Source organism: Sinocyclocheilus rhinocerous, unplaced genomic scaffold (assembly GCF_001515625.1).
Source record: "Sinocyclocheilus rhinocerous isolate Xijiao unplaced genomic scaffold, SAMN03320098_v1.1 scaffold938, whole genome shotgun sequence".
Classification (NCBI taxonomy): domain Eukaryota; kingdom Metazoa; phylum Chordata; class Actinopteri; order Cypriniformes; family Cyprinidae; genus Sinocyclocheilus; species Sinocyclocheilus rhinocerous.
Genome location: NW_015665007.1, coordinates 236,931 through 250,664, shown reverse-complemented (window position 1 = coordinate 250,664; position 13,734 = coordinate 236,931). Strand labels below are relative to the sequence as shown.

General features: G+C 36.8%; 1 protein-coding gene across 1 annotated transcript in view; it reads right to left on the bottom strand.

Moving 5' to 3' along the window:
• LOC107730822 (serine/threonine-protein kinase DCLK1-like) overlaps positions 1-13,339 on the bottom strand; it is a 29,257-nt gene extending 15,918 nt beyond the window's left edge. Inside the window, 3 exon segments of the mRNA XM_016541760.1 lie at positions 9,612-9,958; positions 12,411-12,793; positions 13,274-13,339. Of these exon segments, the coding sequence (XP_016397246.1) occupies positions 9,612-9,958; positions 12,411-12,768 (705 nt within the window). The 5' untranslated portion in view covers positions 12,769-12,793; positions 13,274-13,339.
• Positions 13,340-13,734: the final 395 nt, after the last annotated feature.

Here is a 13,734-nt window from a genome sequence, read left to right as displayed (position 1 = left end):
GTCTGTGCCGTAAAGATTTAAAAGAAAGGGAATAAACTGTTCCGTCATTTTATAACAGTAGCAATATTGACAGTCTTTATGGCAAAGCTGGGAATCTGCGAAATCTGGCAGTCTGCTCAAAAGTTGTGTCTGTCGGGTTGTGCACGAAATTTCACCTTGTGCTGCAGCACCACCTTCTGGAAAGCATGCAAACTAACAACAATATAAGCAGTAGACATAATACAGTCTATTCCAACGTCTACAGCAGTGATATTTGGTTTAAATATTCCAATACATAACAAGCCCAAAAACTTACACTGGCTGAAAATTAAACAGCACAGAAAACCAAATAATGAATTTAAACGTGCCATTTTCATCCGAGCGATCATTTCTCATGATCACCACAAGATGGTGCAGACACCTCATTTTGCAACTGCCACCAACAAGGACTACATAACTAATACTTACAAGCAATACTTATTCTTCTTCTGCCCAACATTTCAGCATTTTCAGCATCTCTGATGCCCCTGAAGCCCCTGGAGGCACCTGCCATATCTCAGCACCAAATTATCATAATAATATGTGAATGGGCTTTTTAAAATTGGGACAGTATACAGAAGCAATCTTTAAAATCCTGATGACACCACTCACATTTAGAAGATGAAGAACAGTCTAGTTAATTAGTAACATTCACACCATCAACATCATTCAATTACATCCAGATAAACAAACTTAAAGATCAGAAGATCAGAAAAACCTAAGATGGTCTGGAAAACTAGTCTCCTTACATTTTACTTTGATTGCAAAAGGGTAAATCTCCTGGCTTTAAGTCAGTCTGTTGGCAGGAACAGTTTGTACCAGGCAGAAGCCGTAAAACTCAAAAACACGCTCAAATCTGACGAATTATGTTTTTAATCCATATCCGCCATCTGAAGTAGTGACTAAAACTGGCTCTACAAGTAAATAAAATTGGATTCAAGTGAAACGATGCCAGGATACGATGTACTCCATTTCTTCCTAAACCTCTTAAAATACAGCAAAATGATCTTCTAACCTCAGTTAACTTCCTGTTGACTGGTTGACTTTATGTCCTAACAAAGTTAGTAGATAGCAGCGGGTAGCATGTTCAGAATGAAATAATTGGTCAAGAATATTTAGTTATCCATTACTGTAAGCATCAGCTATGAGGATGTATCATAAATAAACCAGGGTGATACAGAGATATGACCTTCTCTAAAGGTTCCATAATTGTGATTAACAGCTACATGCTGAAGTTCATGAGCACCTCCTGCAGGTTTATGTCCTGTTTGACAGGAAGCTTTTTACTGGGTTTTTCTCTCAGTGCATTCCTACCATGTGGTTCATCTGCGAAGCCATTACTGACACTTATCTACAGATCCATAATGCAGAAGTATGCAAAGCCTTTAAGAGTTTGGGGAATGATCTTTGACTAAATTAAGCTTTCTTTTCACCAAATCATGAAGCAGAGTGTGTAATTCGACAAACCCTACTTGCAAGCATTCATGCATAGGTCACAATATCCACATCAGCTGCCTTCTTATTTTTCATATTTCATAAGGCTATTTGTCTCCTGAATAAATATGGGTGTTATGAACTGATGCACATGAATAATTCACTAGATTCTCAAGGATTCTGTTAAAGGCGTGTGAGGGGAAGCTTTTCTGTTGCTTAAAACCACAAACTCATTCATAATAATCTATAATAATGTACACAAATAAATAAATAAATATTCAATTCCATTTCATTACTGAATACAATGACATGGCAAAAACTGTAGTTAGTAAAGTAATCCATTACAGTACACATTTTAGGTAATATAATCTCACCGTCGTTTGATTACTTTTAGATTACTTTTTAAAAATATATTCCATTCTTTGCAATCAACAACATGAGAAGGATCTGCAGGGGCAAGAAGTTTTAAAAGATAGAAAAAGGATAAATTATGAAAAATGTATAGTCATTTTGTAAACAATATATAATAATGTAATCAATAAAAAGTAACTGTAGTCTGATTGTGAGCATTTTAAAATGTAATACAATCTAAACACAAGTATTTAAAAGTAATCTAAAAGTAATCTATTCAAAGGTAATCTAAAAGTAATTTTTGGAATCTGATTACGTAATCCAGATTACATACAATACAGTTACTGCAAATATTATATATATGTGTGTGTGTGTGTGTGTGTGCGTTACATCTCAAAACATGAACAATGGTACTGATAGTACAAACTAGGCCTTGCCCTTGATGTATTGGATCATTTATAGTCTTTCGCACTGTGCTGTCCCAAATTTTCATTACACTGAGACATATGCTATCACAGTTTTAGATCACCTGTGTGGGGGTTGTCTCCCATTTCACCAGGAAGGATTTTTCTCAGGAAATACATTAGCATATTTGCTAGAAATAGTCTGTCTGGGTTCTGAGGGTGTGTGGGGTCTATCGCTGGAAGCATAAGGGAAATCCAGGCCAGGTTGACAAAGTGTACTGACTAAATGCTGAGAGGAACATTGGATTAAATTTAATCTACCAATATTATGTTATCATAAGGTAACTACATTTCTTTTTGTTTTGGTTGAAATTATGTGCAAATTAATCTGGTTACTTTTATTGAATACGGTTCATCACTGCTGTATTGAAAGGATGCTAGCAGCACAACCTGAACCAAACTCACCCAAAATAAAAATGCAGTCATTATTTACTCACACTCATGTAATTCCAAACCCATATGCTGTTATTTTGTTCTTTGGAACACAAAAGGAGGATTCTGAAGAATATTCACATAGTTATTTTCCATTCAACTGTCCATAGTGACCTTAGGTGCTACTATAATTCAACCCAACTCCCGCTTCGACTTAATAGAGACAGAAGAATTACAGTTCAAACAAAGCCAGATTCTCCTACAGCAGACATCTGTGCATTATCATCTGCCACAAAGCAAAATAATATTCTGATTTCCTAAAACGAGTCACTACAATATGGACAATTTCCCTGCCATAGAACTGAGATCTACATATTCAGTAGAGCAGGAAAGGCAAGCCAAACACTGTAAGATGGTGCGGCTGGGAGAGTATTGATTTCCTCTCAGCATAGACTCAGTGACACAGCAGCAGCTGCACAGGCCGCCACATGTCCCAGCAATAACCCACAGATCATTGATCTGGACAGACTCCCGCTGTTAATACTCAGAAGCTTTCATCAGGCAAACGCAGCCAGCCTGTGCTCACCGATGCCATTCAGGACCTCTTAAACACAGGTTAGAAACACATGGGCAAGACTGTGGTGGCGAATCTTTAAGACACGGACTGGTAAAACTATAAATGAATAGTAGGCATGGTAACACTTTAGTATAGGGACCAATTCTCACTATTAACTAGTTGCTTATTAGCATGCCTATTATTAACATATTGGCTGTTTAATACTTATAAAGCACATATTCTGCATGACCATATTCTACACCCCGAATCCTACCCAATATCTAAACTTAACAACTACCTTACTAACTATTAATAAGCAGCAAACTGGGAGTTTACTGAGGCAAAAGTCGTAGTTAATGGTTTGTTAATATCGAGAATTGGACCTTAAAATAAAGTGACTGTAGACTAGGGTTGAAAAAAGGTGGAACATTTCCAGTAAATTTAGGAAACATTCCAGAAATTTTGGAAACTTTCCAGTATTTTTTTGGAATATTCCAGGGATTTTGGGAAAGTTTCCGGAAATTTTCCACCCCTTTGCAACCCTACTGTAGACATTATTCTAAATAAATACTTAATATAAAATTAAAGTCTGACATGGTTTATTCCATTGAGAAATTTTACCATTATATATCAATAAGTGAATATGTTTAAGTGGGGCACAATGTGCACAAAAGACCATAAGCAAATGATGTCTAATCTATAATATCTACACCATCAAAATACTTCCTGTGTTGGGTAAAAGCATCCTGGAGAATTATCATTTATTATTGAGAGGTTTATGAGATGGAGATGTACTATTAGAGTTAACTTTGCACTGCTTCAGCATGACAGTGTTCTCTCAGCTAATCAGAAGAAATCACTTCCGAAAAGTTCAGAATCCTGCAGGTGGCACTTCCTTACAGCAGTGTTATTTTAGTATCATTGATAAACTATTATAGTTTTTGTTAATATTTTTGAATTAGAATTTTTTTTTTTTTTTCTGTTTTCACTTTAATTTTAGTTAAAGTTTTAGTCAAAGTTTTATTTTTTATTATTTTTAAATAATATGTCTATATAATATTATTTATGAATTCATTTTTAAATGTTAGTTTCTTTAGTTTGTTATTTTAGTACCTCAACTTAAACTAAACAAAAATGAGAAAGGTTGTCTTGGCAATTAGCTGAAATAAATAAAGTGTTTTTTTTTTATATATTTTATTTTATTTTAGTTAATGTTTATTTTCAACGTTTTAGTCTTAGGCCCTGTCCACACGAACGTGGTTATTTTTAAAACCGCAGCTTTTTCTACGCGGTTTGGCCGTTCCTCCCCACACAAACGCAGTTTTTGGCTTGTGACGTTGGAGCCTGCGCTGTTATCTCCGCCTACTGGAAACTTTTTCAGGCTTCTGATTGGCCAACATGGCTTTACGGTTGAGATTATATCGCCACCTGTTGGCTTGGCATGCTCTTGACAGTGCTTCATAGCATGCGTTTGTGTTTTCATGTGGACGGAGATTTTTTTTTAAACGGAAGAAGGAAAAACTCTGTTTATAAAAATACCCGTGTACGTGTGGACATGGCCTTAGTTAACAATAATAACCCTGACTTATAGACTACAGAGGTCTTCTTTTTCTTTAAAGGGATAGTTCATCTTCGGAACACAAAAAATATATTTTTGATGAAATCCGAGAGCTTTCTTTACCCTGCATACTGCATAGACAATGAAACTGACACGTTCAAGGCCCAGAAAGGTAGTAAGGAGTAAGGACATCATTAAAATAGCCCATGTGACATCAGTGGTTTAACCGTAATTTTATTAAGCTACGAGAATACTTTTTGTGTGCAAAGAAAACAAAAACTTTATTCAACTATTTCTTCTCTTCCCTGTCAGTCTTCGATGCACGTTCACGAGAGTACCACGATGCATGCGTGTGGTGCTGCTTACGCAGGAGCCGGCATTGTGTGAGTGCACCCTTACAAAAAAAATCGGAAATCGGAATCAGCCAATCAAATTGCAATCGGTGCATCTCTAATGAAAAGTCATGGAAATGCAATGGTCAAAAGGTGTGGAAACCCTGTGAATAAGAACAAAATACAGCACAGTAAAAATAAAACCAATTCTTGATGACAACCCATGCATTTTATGTCAGCAATTTCTCTGCGCTTGATTTTTGAAATGGCAGCATTGTTTGGACTGAAAGGACTCTCCATGTTTCGCAGTAATGGCAAGAGGTGACCTTTCAGGAGGAAATTGAACTGCCTATTGAGGTGCATTACATAAGTCCAGCAGTGGCAGATAATGAGTAATGACTAAATGCAAGTCAGCTTGTTGCAGTGTTACTCCCACTCCCACGTGTCACTGCATGGGTTTACACTGGAGCCAGAATACTGTCAGGATGGACTGAACATTCACAAGGCTTACAGACCTGATCAGGTCTGCGTTCTGACAGCATTAAAACCAGCGGTTCAGTGTTAGGCTGGTTAGGTTCAGCGGTTAACTATTGCTAGTAGATGGCGTAACTATTTTCATATTAGATTATAGATACAGATGCCAGTTCTTGGATTTTGGAGATTTTGGATCTTGGAAAATGCATTATGAGGTAATTTCAGAAGAAGCAAATGAAACATCTGATTCAAAAACACCTAGACGTGCAAACAGATAACCCAAAACCAAGCATCAAAGGCTTTAAGTCAAACACATTCGCTAATGTATGGTCCTATGATTTCAAAGATGCAGAATCGGAGTATGGTCATAAAAATGGAAAACGTGGAATCTAGTCATAAAAATGTAATTTACAGTATCAGAATGTCATGTAATTTGGCAAATTTCAACAGTTGTGCAGCACTTTAATAAATTTGTATTAAATTACAAATCCAGAAAAAATAAAACAAAAAACACACAACTTCTGAAAAGATATCATAGTTTTTTTTTATCAATTAATAAATTAATAAATCGTTTAGGGCTGCACGATAAATCGCATGCGATATTTAATGTGCATCTTGTCAGTAAAGCTACACAAAGCTACACATATATGAACGTGGTTTTGCACAGCTTGTCAGTGAACAACGGCTCTGTGTAGTAAATGCTGCTTCATGTGAAAGCCCGCACGTGACGGAGATTTACCGCTGATTACAGAAGCGGCTTTACTGACAAGATGCACATTAAATATCGCATGCGATTTATCGTGCAGCCCTAAAATCGTTAAAGTTTTATGAATTCAATTGGAAATACATGCTTTTAAATTTACTTTCACCATTAAAATGGAATCCAGAAAATTTTGAAAATAGAGTTTTGGAAAAATTAAACAGATTTCACAGGGACCAAATATCAATAAATTGTTGTTACATTTTATACAGGTTCATGATTTCAATTAATTAGACATGTTTTTTGGTTACTAAAATTAAATGTTATTATTAAAATAGAATTTAGTCTACAGCGGATCTAAAATATTCATAATTAATTATAACTAGTTATGATTAATTATTCATATTTCCCATGAGCTGATTCGTTACATATAATAATATAATATAAATATATTACTAAATATCAGACTGATGAATGGTGTGACTGACCAATCAGAATTAAGTATTCCAGAAAGCCATGTAATGAATAGTTTAGTATTCTTAGTTTTTATAGCAACATAGATTCTGTCAGTCTGAAGCATTAAACGTTTGTCAGGATCCTCCATCTGGAGCACTTAACCCAAATGCATGGAGTGGTGTTACTCATCAGCAAGAGTTCCTGAAAAATGCTTGTCAACAGATCAACAAACCAATAACACCCTAATACATTTCAAAGCTTGCATCAGTCGCTCTGAGAGAACTTCCTCTCAGAAGAAGGTTAGATAAGGCCAGGAAACAATGGCTAAGGCCAAGATCTTCCATGTATCATTTATAAGAGCAAAATTGAAGGCAAAATGTCCATCTTGCTAAGAGATTTCACAATAGGCTAACTGTTCCTAGATGGTCAAATCTTCTGAATTTCCGCTCCAAGAAATATCTAAAGGCACTTTTCAAATGCATTGCACTTCCATAAACATTAAAATGGAATTTACTGAATGATGCAGAAATAAAACCAACATGTTGACTTCTAAAACCATTTTTGTCTATTCAACGGTTTATACATCTGCCACAATAATATATTTGAGTCATCTTTATTTGAAAGCTTTTCTCAGCAAATATTGAATTATGGGATTAATTGGGATTAGTTTGCTTAATTAATCAACATATACTGTAATGTAATTAATTCAATTAATTTTTTTTTATCAATTGACAGCCCTACTAATAAGCTTTTTATCAACATAAATTTTGACTCTGTAAAAATGCTGAGCAGTCACTGTATTCATATATACTGTATATCAAACCTACTAAAGCATTTTTTGGAAAATGTAGGATCACAATGCATCGATCCAGAAATCAATTTCCTTGGCACATCATCACCCGTTACAGCAATGCTTTGAGGGGTGTAGTAAATGTTTCTCTAGGAGAAAATAAACAGCCATGCATAATGCCGCCTCGTGTGTGAGGCCTGTTTGATCGCTATCCTGAGCATCCATTATCCCAACCCCGGCCTGTAACATCACCACTACTGCACCCCCTCCTGCCGCAGAGGCTGTTCCTAAGCAACCATCCCCAGCAACCAGATTGCCATGGAAACCAAAGAGGGAAATCAAGGAGAGGGGAGAGGCCCTTCACATACTTGGGATGTGAGAAATTAGGGGATATTCCAACCTAGAAATATCTGTTTGCGTGACGTTCAACCCTTAAATTGTGACTTCTGTTTGTTTTTGTAAATTATATATTTTTTAATGGCCTGTATGCATAAGATGATGAAAGTCAATTCACCAGATATATACACAGCACAGCGCTAGTGTCTCTCTTTCTGATCTGCGGTGGGTGCGTACAGTATTTTGTCCAAGCAATAATAAAAGGACACATTTAATTTAGAATTTGTCTTAAATCTCATTTTGTAAAAAATAAATCGTGAATCGAATCGTGAAACCAAAATCGTGAATCGAATCGAATCGTAAGTTAAGTGAATCGTTACATCCCTAGTGTAAACAGAGGAAAATATAACACCACTGAAAGCCAATGAGTTTAAGGCCCTCCAGTGACAGCTTGTCATTTCATCAGTCTGCTCCTGCGGAGACACAGAAAGGTCACCATCACCCAGTCCCCAGCCATACGGCTGACTCCCTCTGTCTGATCTCTTTCCTCCATCTCCTTCTCCACAGTATTTACCTTTATCTCCCTATCAATCTCTTTTGCTCTTATTCAAGCAACATAAACACAAATTATCTAGGGAAATTAATATCTCAGCAAAATAACAGCAACACTTGATGAGCAAAGAGCAAATACTGAAATCACGACAATAGGGTGGCGTAAGGCATTAAAACATAAGCTTGCAAGGTTCAGAGCGCAGAAGGAGAGATTCATGAGATTTGACTATTGTGCCCAGAAGTAAAACATGTCATTGTCACAGGTTGCCACAAATGTAAAAGTCACAGGTTGCTCCAAACAAACTGTCCCATAGTCAAAAAAGTCTTGTCGGTTAAAAAATTAGCAGAGCATTGTTGTTCATTTTAACTAAAATAAAGCTGAAATATATATAAATATTAGATGAAAAAAAGAAAGTTAAAAGTTGAATTTTAAGAAAACTGAAATAAAGATAAATTAAAGCTAAATAGAAATATTACAAAATAAGAAAATACTATATAAATATATACATGTATAGCTCATTCAAAATTTTAATACTATAATAGTATATAAATAATACTAAATAACACTAAACCAGAATAACAACCACAAGCATTCTTCTTACATGCATACCAATGTACTGTATCTACTCAAACCAGATCAAAATTCTCTTTTATAAATGGAATTGGATCACAGCATTAAATAAATGTTTTGTTGTTACATTCTAAAGCAGAGAGCACCTCATTTATTTTATGTTTGTTTAAAAGTAAAGTCTGAAAGTAGTCCCAGCATTTAATTTACAGTACTCATTTTTGGCTCATTACCACCAACTTCTTCTAACACAAACAAGTACAGCTCTAGCAACTCTAAATATGGTTTCACCAAATAACTGAGCAAAAAAAGCAGGTCACTGAAGAAGGAGAGAGTGAGGAACGGACTGACCTCTTTGAGATGATGATGTATGAGCAACCTCACCTTTAGAGAAACCAGGGCAGGGCGCTCAAAAAAACATCTTGTTTGACTAACTAAGGTAAAAGTCAGGAGACTAGCTTTGCTTTATTAAAGCTGAAATGTGTAATTTCTGCACCACAAGCATCTCCTTATCCACGGGCTTCTGACAAATACAGTGAGTCCAATGATCTATCCAAATAGTTCTTTCAACCAAATAATAGTATCATATACTGCATCCAACAATACAAAAGTTCAATTATCTACTTAAATGAAATGCCCACTGTACCTACCAGTTTACCATCCACCGTATAAAGCCTCTTGACCACTCCAGAGTCCAGTTTGATGGCATCTGTGATATCCGTGAGAACCTGCTCAAACGAATGGGCCGTCTTCTTGTTGAGAAGTATACGCACGGCTTTCCGAGGCTTTACCCCGCTGCGGATTATGGTCACCAGTTTGGGTCGGATGAAATCCTTGTTATCCTTGGTTTCTATTGAACCAGCCGTGGCGCTGGCCAGAGAGGTGGGCGCTCGTGCCGATGCAGTGGTCTTGACGTTGACTGACCAGTTGGTGTTGACATTCTTAGTGTATTCCAGATTCTTGTAAGGCTCAATTGATCCACAAATGTAACTCTCCCCTGTGATACAAAATTAAATAATAAGTGAAATAACCAGTGAGTATCACTGAGAACCAATCATTCAGACTTGTTTTTGTGAACCGGTTCAAAAGTTTCACTGAAAAGATTTGACAAAAAAAAAAAAAAAAAAAGAGTTCTGTAGAATGGAATGGAATGGTTCTTCATGGAACCATAGATGCCAATACAGAATACACTTTATTAATAGTACTGACTTAAATTTTGGTCTGTTCTTCACAGAAAGCTATTGTATTGCTTCAGCAAACACATTCATTCTATTTGTAAGATGCTTTTGCATCCTCACGAAACATTGAAAGCTCCACGTCTTTACTTTAATTTTGTTAAAAAAAAAAAAAAAAAAAAAAACTATCAGTTAATTTTTTGGTTCCCCAGAAGAAAGTCATATGTGTTTGGAACAAAATGAGGGGTATAAGATTACAGAATTTTTGGGTAAACTATATGCCTTGATGAGAGTATCCTGCAACTTCAGATTATCTAAAAATGGCTTTCCATGTTTAGCATCATATGAGGACACAGAAGAAAATCCATTAATTTGCCCACATCTGAGTTTAATACAGTCAATGGACATAAAATCTCCTTATAATAGTCCATAATGATGGAGAGGTCACACAGTCAAGGTTAAGTGCACGGCAGAGACTGAAATAACCTCCACCTCGCTCATTTGCACTCATTCTACCCCTGGCAGCATTGAGAATGAATGAATGAATGGGTGTCCTACATAAAAAGGCACCACTGAGATGCCACTGCTACTATTTCAAAATCAAATCAGAGTCATTTAACACATAATTCAAGGACAAACTTTCAGTTCTCCGGTTTGATTTATTGGTCAACACTGAGAGGAAGGGAGTGGTATAGCAGATGCAGAAGCTGTTAAATATTAATGAGCATTTTAAAATGACTATTGGTTTAAATCACAGGGCTCTCTGATATCCGCTCGGACAATACAAGCTTGATCCTTGTTCAGTACTACAAACCGCATGCTCTGTTTGAGGTGTCAGAGACCCCAGATATGAAACATGACTAATGCGATGACTTTCCACATAGTAGATTCTCTGATTGGTGTACACACTACAGAGATATTATGTGCTTATTTTCTAAAAATTTGCTCACACTAAGGTCATCTAAGATCTTCAAGAAAACTGATTTCACGAGTTCGCACTTACATATAATCGGATTGAGCAAATAGTATGCATGTTTGGCTTGCTGTCCTGAGGGAGGGCTCCGAGCCCGGAATATAGCCTGAACCCAGAGAACCCCCCATCCCTAGTCTGGGATGAGAATAGTTAAGAGTGAGGAGTTGGGGTGGAGGAGGGACTCTTGAAAACTGTCGTGGGACAGAGGTGAGATGGCTGTATATATATTAATATACATCATGCTAGTTAAGTTGATTTTCTAGACAAGTTCCACCTGTGCTGAATTGATTGATTATCTGAACGTGCTCATCCCGAACCTTCTTAATAAAACATCAATTGGAGAAATTCAGCATTACATCACTTGCTCACCAATGGTAGTGAATGGGTGCCGTCAGAATGAGAGTTCAAACAGCTGGTAAAAGCATCACAATAATCCATATATGACTTATATTACGTCATAAGCATAACTACAGTCCATCAGTTAACATCTTGTAAAAAGACAAACTGTGTGTTTGTAATAAAAAAAAAGTCAAACCCTTGTTTACAGCTAAAATATGAGTCCTCTAACCACAATATTGCTTTCTTCGGTTAAAAAGTTGCCTCATCTAAATCAGGAGAGAAATGTGCACAGATCAGGCTTTCTACAGTTATAAACAAACATGTTGGATTTTGATGTGAGAGTGCAAAAGGGAAGGTACTTTCACTGAAGAAAGCAATATTGTGGATTATGGACTTGTATTTTGGCCAGAAGCGATGATTTAAAGTTGAAATGTCTTAATTATAAATTTGTTTCTTACAACCACACAGCTTTTCACTTCACATGACATTAATCGATGGAGTCATAACTGCCATTCATATCAGAGCATAAGGAATAAATGGATTAAAATGACCAATTAAACACTGGTATGTATTATTTAAAGAGCAAATCCGGTCTTAAAGGTTTTCAGATTCTTTATGGCTTTAGATATCATCAGAAAAATAATGCATGACTGGAAAGTCTCATTTTAAGATATAACTGGTGGTCAATAGCTTGTTTAAGCTTTTAGACTGTCTAGTACCAGCAATAAACCAGCTACAAGCAGGTTGTCAGTGTTAAAAGTGGTCTTTCTTGGGACAGCTAATAACCACTTCAGACTAGCTCCAAAACCAGAATTTTCCAGCCTGTTGTCTTCATGTGGAGAACAGGTACAAATCCAAACCGACACATCTAATGCACAGTTGACCATGTATGTCAAGTTGAACAAGAAGAAACAAAAGATACTGATGTCCCTAAACCTCCATATACAGACACCCAGGCTCACCTTCCACCAGCTGATCCATGCTTGTAATCTTCGACCCGTCAATGGTATAAATGGTCCGGACGCCCTGAGGCAGATTTATATTATCTGATAGGGAGCGGGTGAGGTCTGCGAGCAGAGCATCGAAAGACCTGAATCTGTCATTGGAAATAGCGTACACAATCCCTTTGAAGTATCGGTCTCCATTGCGGTAGAACCGGACCCTCTTGGCTTTCTTTTCCGAGCTCAGAGCCTGTAGGGTCCGTGTTCGGTACAGGCTGCAGTGGGCGCTGTGCGTGGGGCTCGGGAGGCCGTTCGCACGTGAACCCGCACGGCTGTATCTTTGTGCTTTGTCCCGTTCGTCGAAATGCTCCAGCTCCATGTCAACACCCGGGGCTGTAGTATCTCTGTGGAAAATTGTGGATAGATGAGTAATGTTAAAATTATAATTGCATTTATTCTGAATATCACCCGACTTTTTTTTTCCTGTATAAAAAATGTATTTGTGCATATAGCCTACTTGTTAATAAGTAGGCCTATTGCACATTATGCTATGCTATGTATAATAAAATAAGCAGCTGGAAATGTACATTTCCGTGCGCTTATCCAACTGACAAAAATAACAGAATTAAAAAGACATTATAGAAAATGTTCAATATATGTTTTAAATAGGCTAATAAACATTAATGTGTTATTGTTTTATAATTATATAACATAATATATTTTAATAATTAATATATAATATTCAAGTTATTTAAACACGCCCAAAGGGAAAGCACAATGAAGAAGTCGTGATTACATGTTTCATCAATTAAAAAGCGATATGAATGCACTAATAAATATAAATGTGCTGTGCATCTTGCTTAAAAAAAGCATATTCATCTTACTTGTGCGAGTGTATCCGATGAGCACAGTCGATATGAAAGCACACATCTAATGGCTTGTCATCTCTACCAGAGGATGCTAGTGATGGTTTTAAGAGCAGGAGGAGAGAATCATGTGCTCTGCTGTGCTGGATGGGGCGGATGGGCTGCAGCCGGTGTCTGTCTGCCCCTTTCGCTCTTTAGGTTAGAACATCCCTCGCTTCAATGCAGACTGGCAGCCTTTGTCGTATTCCTGAGGGGGGGGGGCCTCAATGAATGAGCTGCCTACCTAGACACCTCGACTTGCAGTCCAGCAGAGACAATTCAACGGTACACGATCTATTCAAACTGACTTATAAATGTAAATAAATAAAATAATAAATGAGCTATGATAGCATATGAACTGAACTTTGATTCATCATATAATCCAGTGTCACACCCACTATTGTCCGCTTAAATCAAGGTAGATCCTTTATTGCACCAAT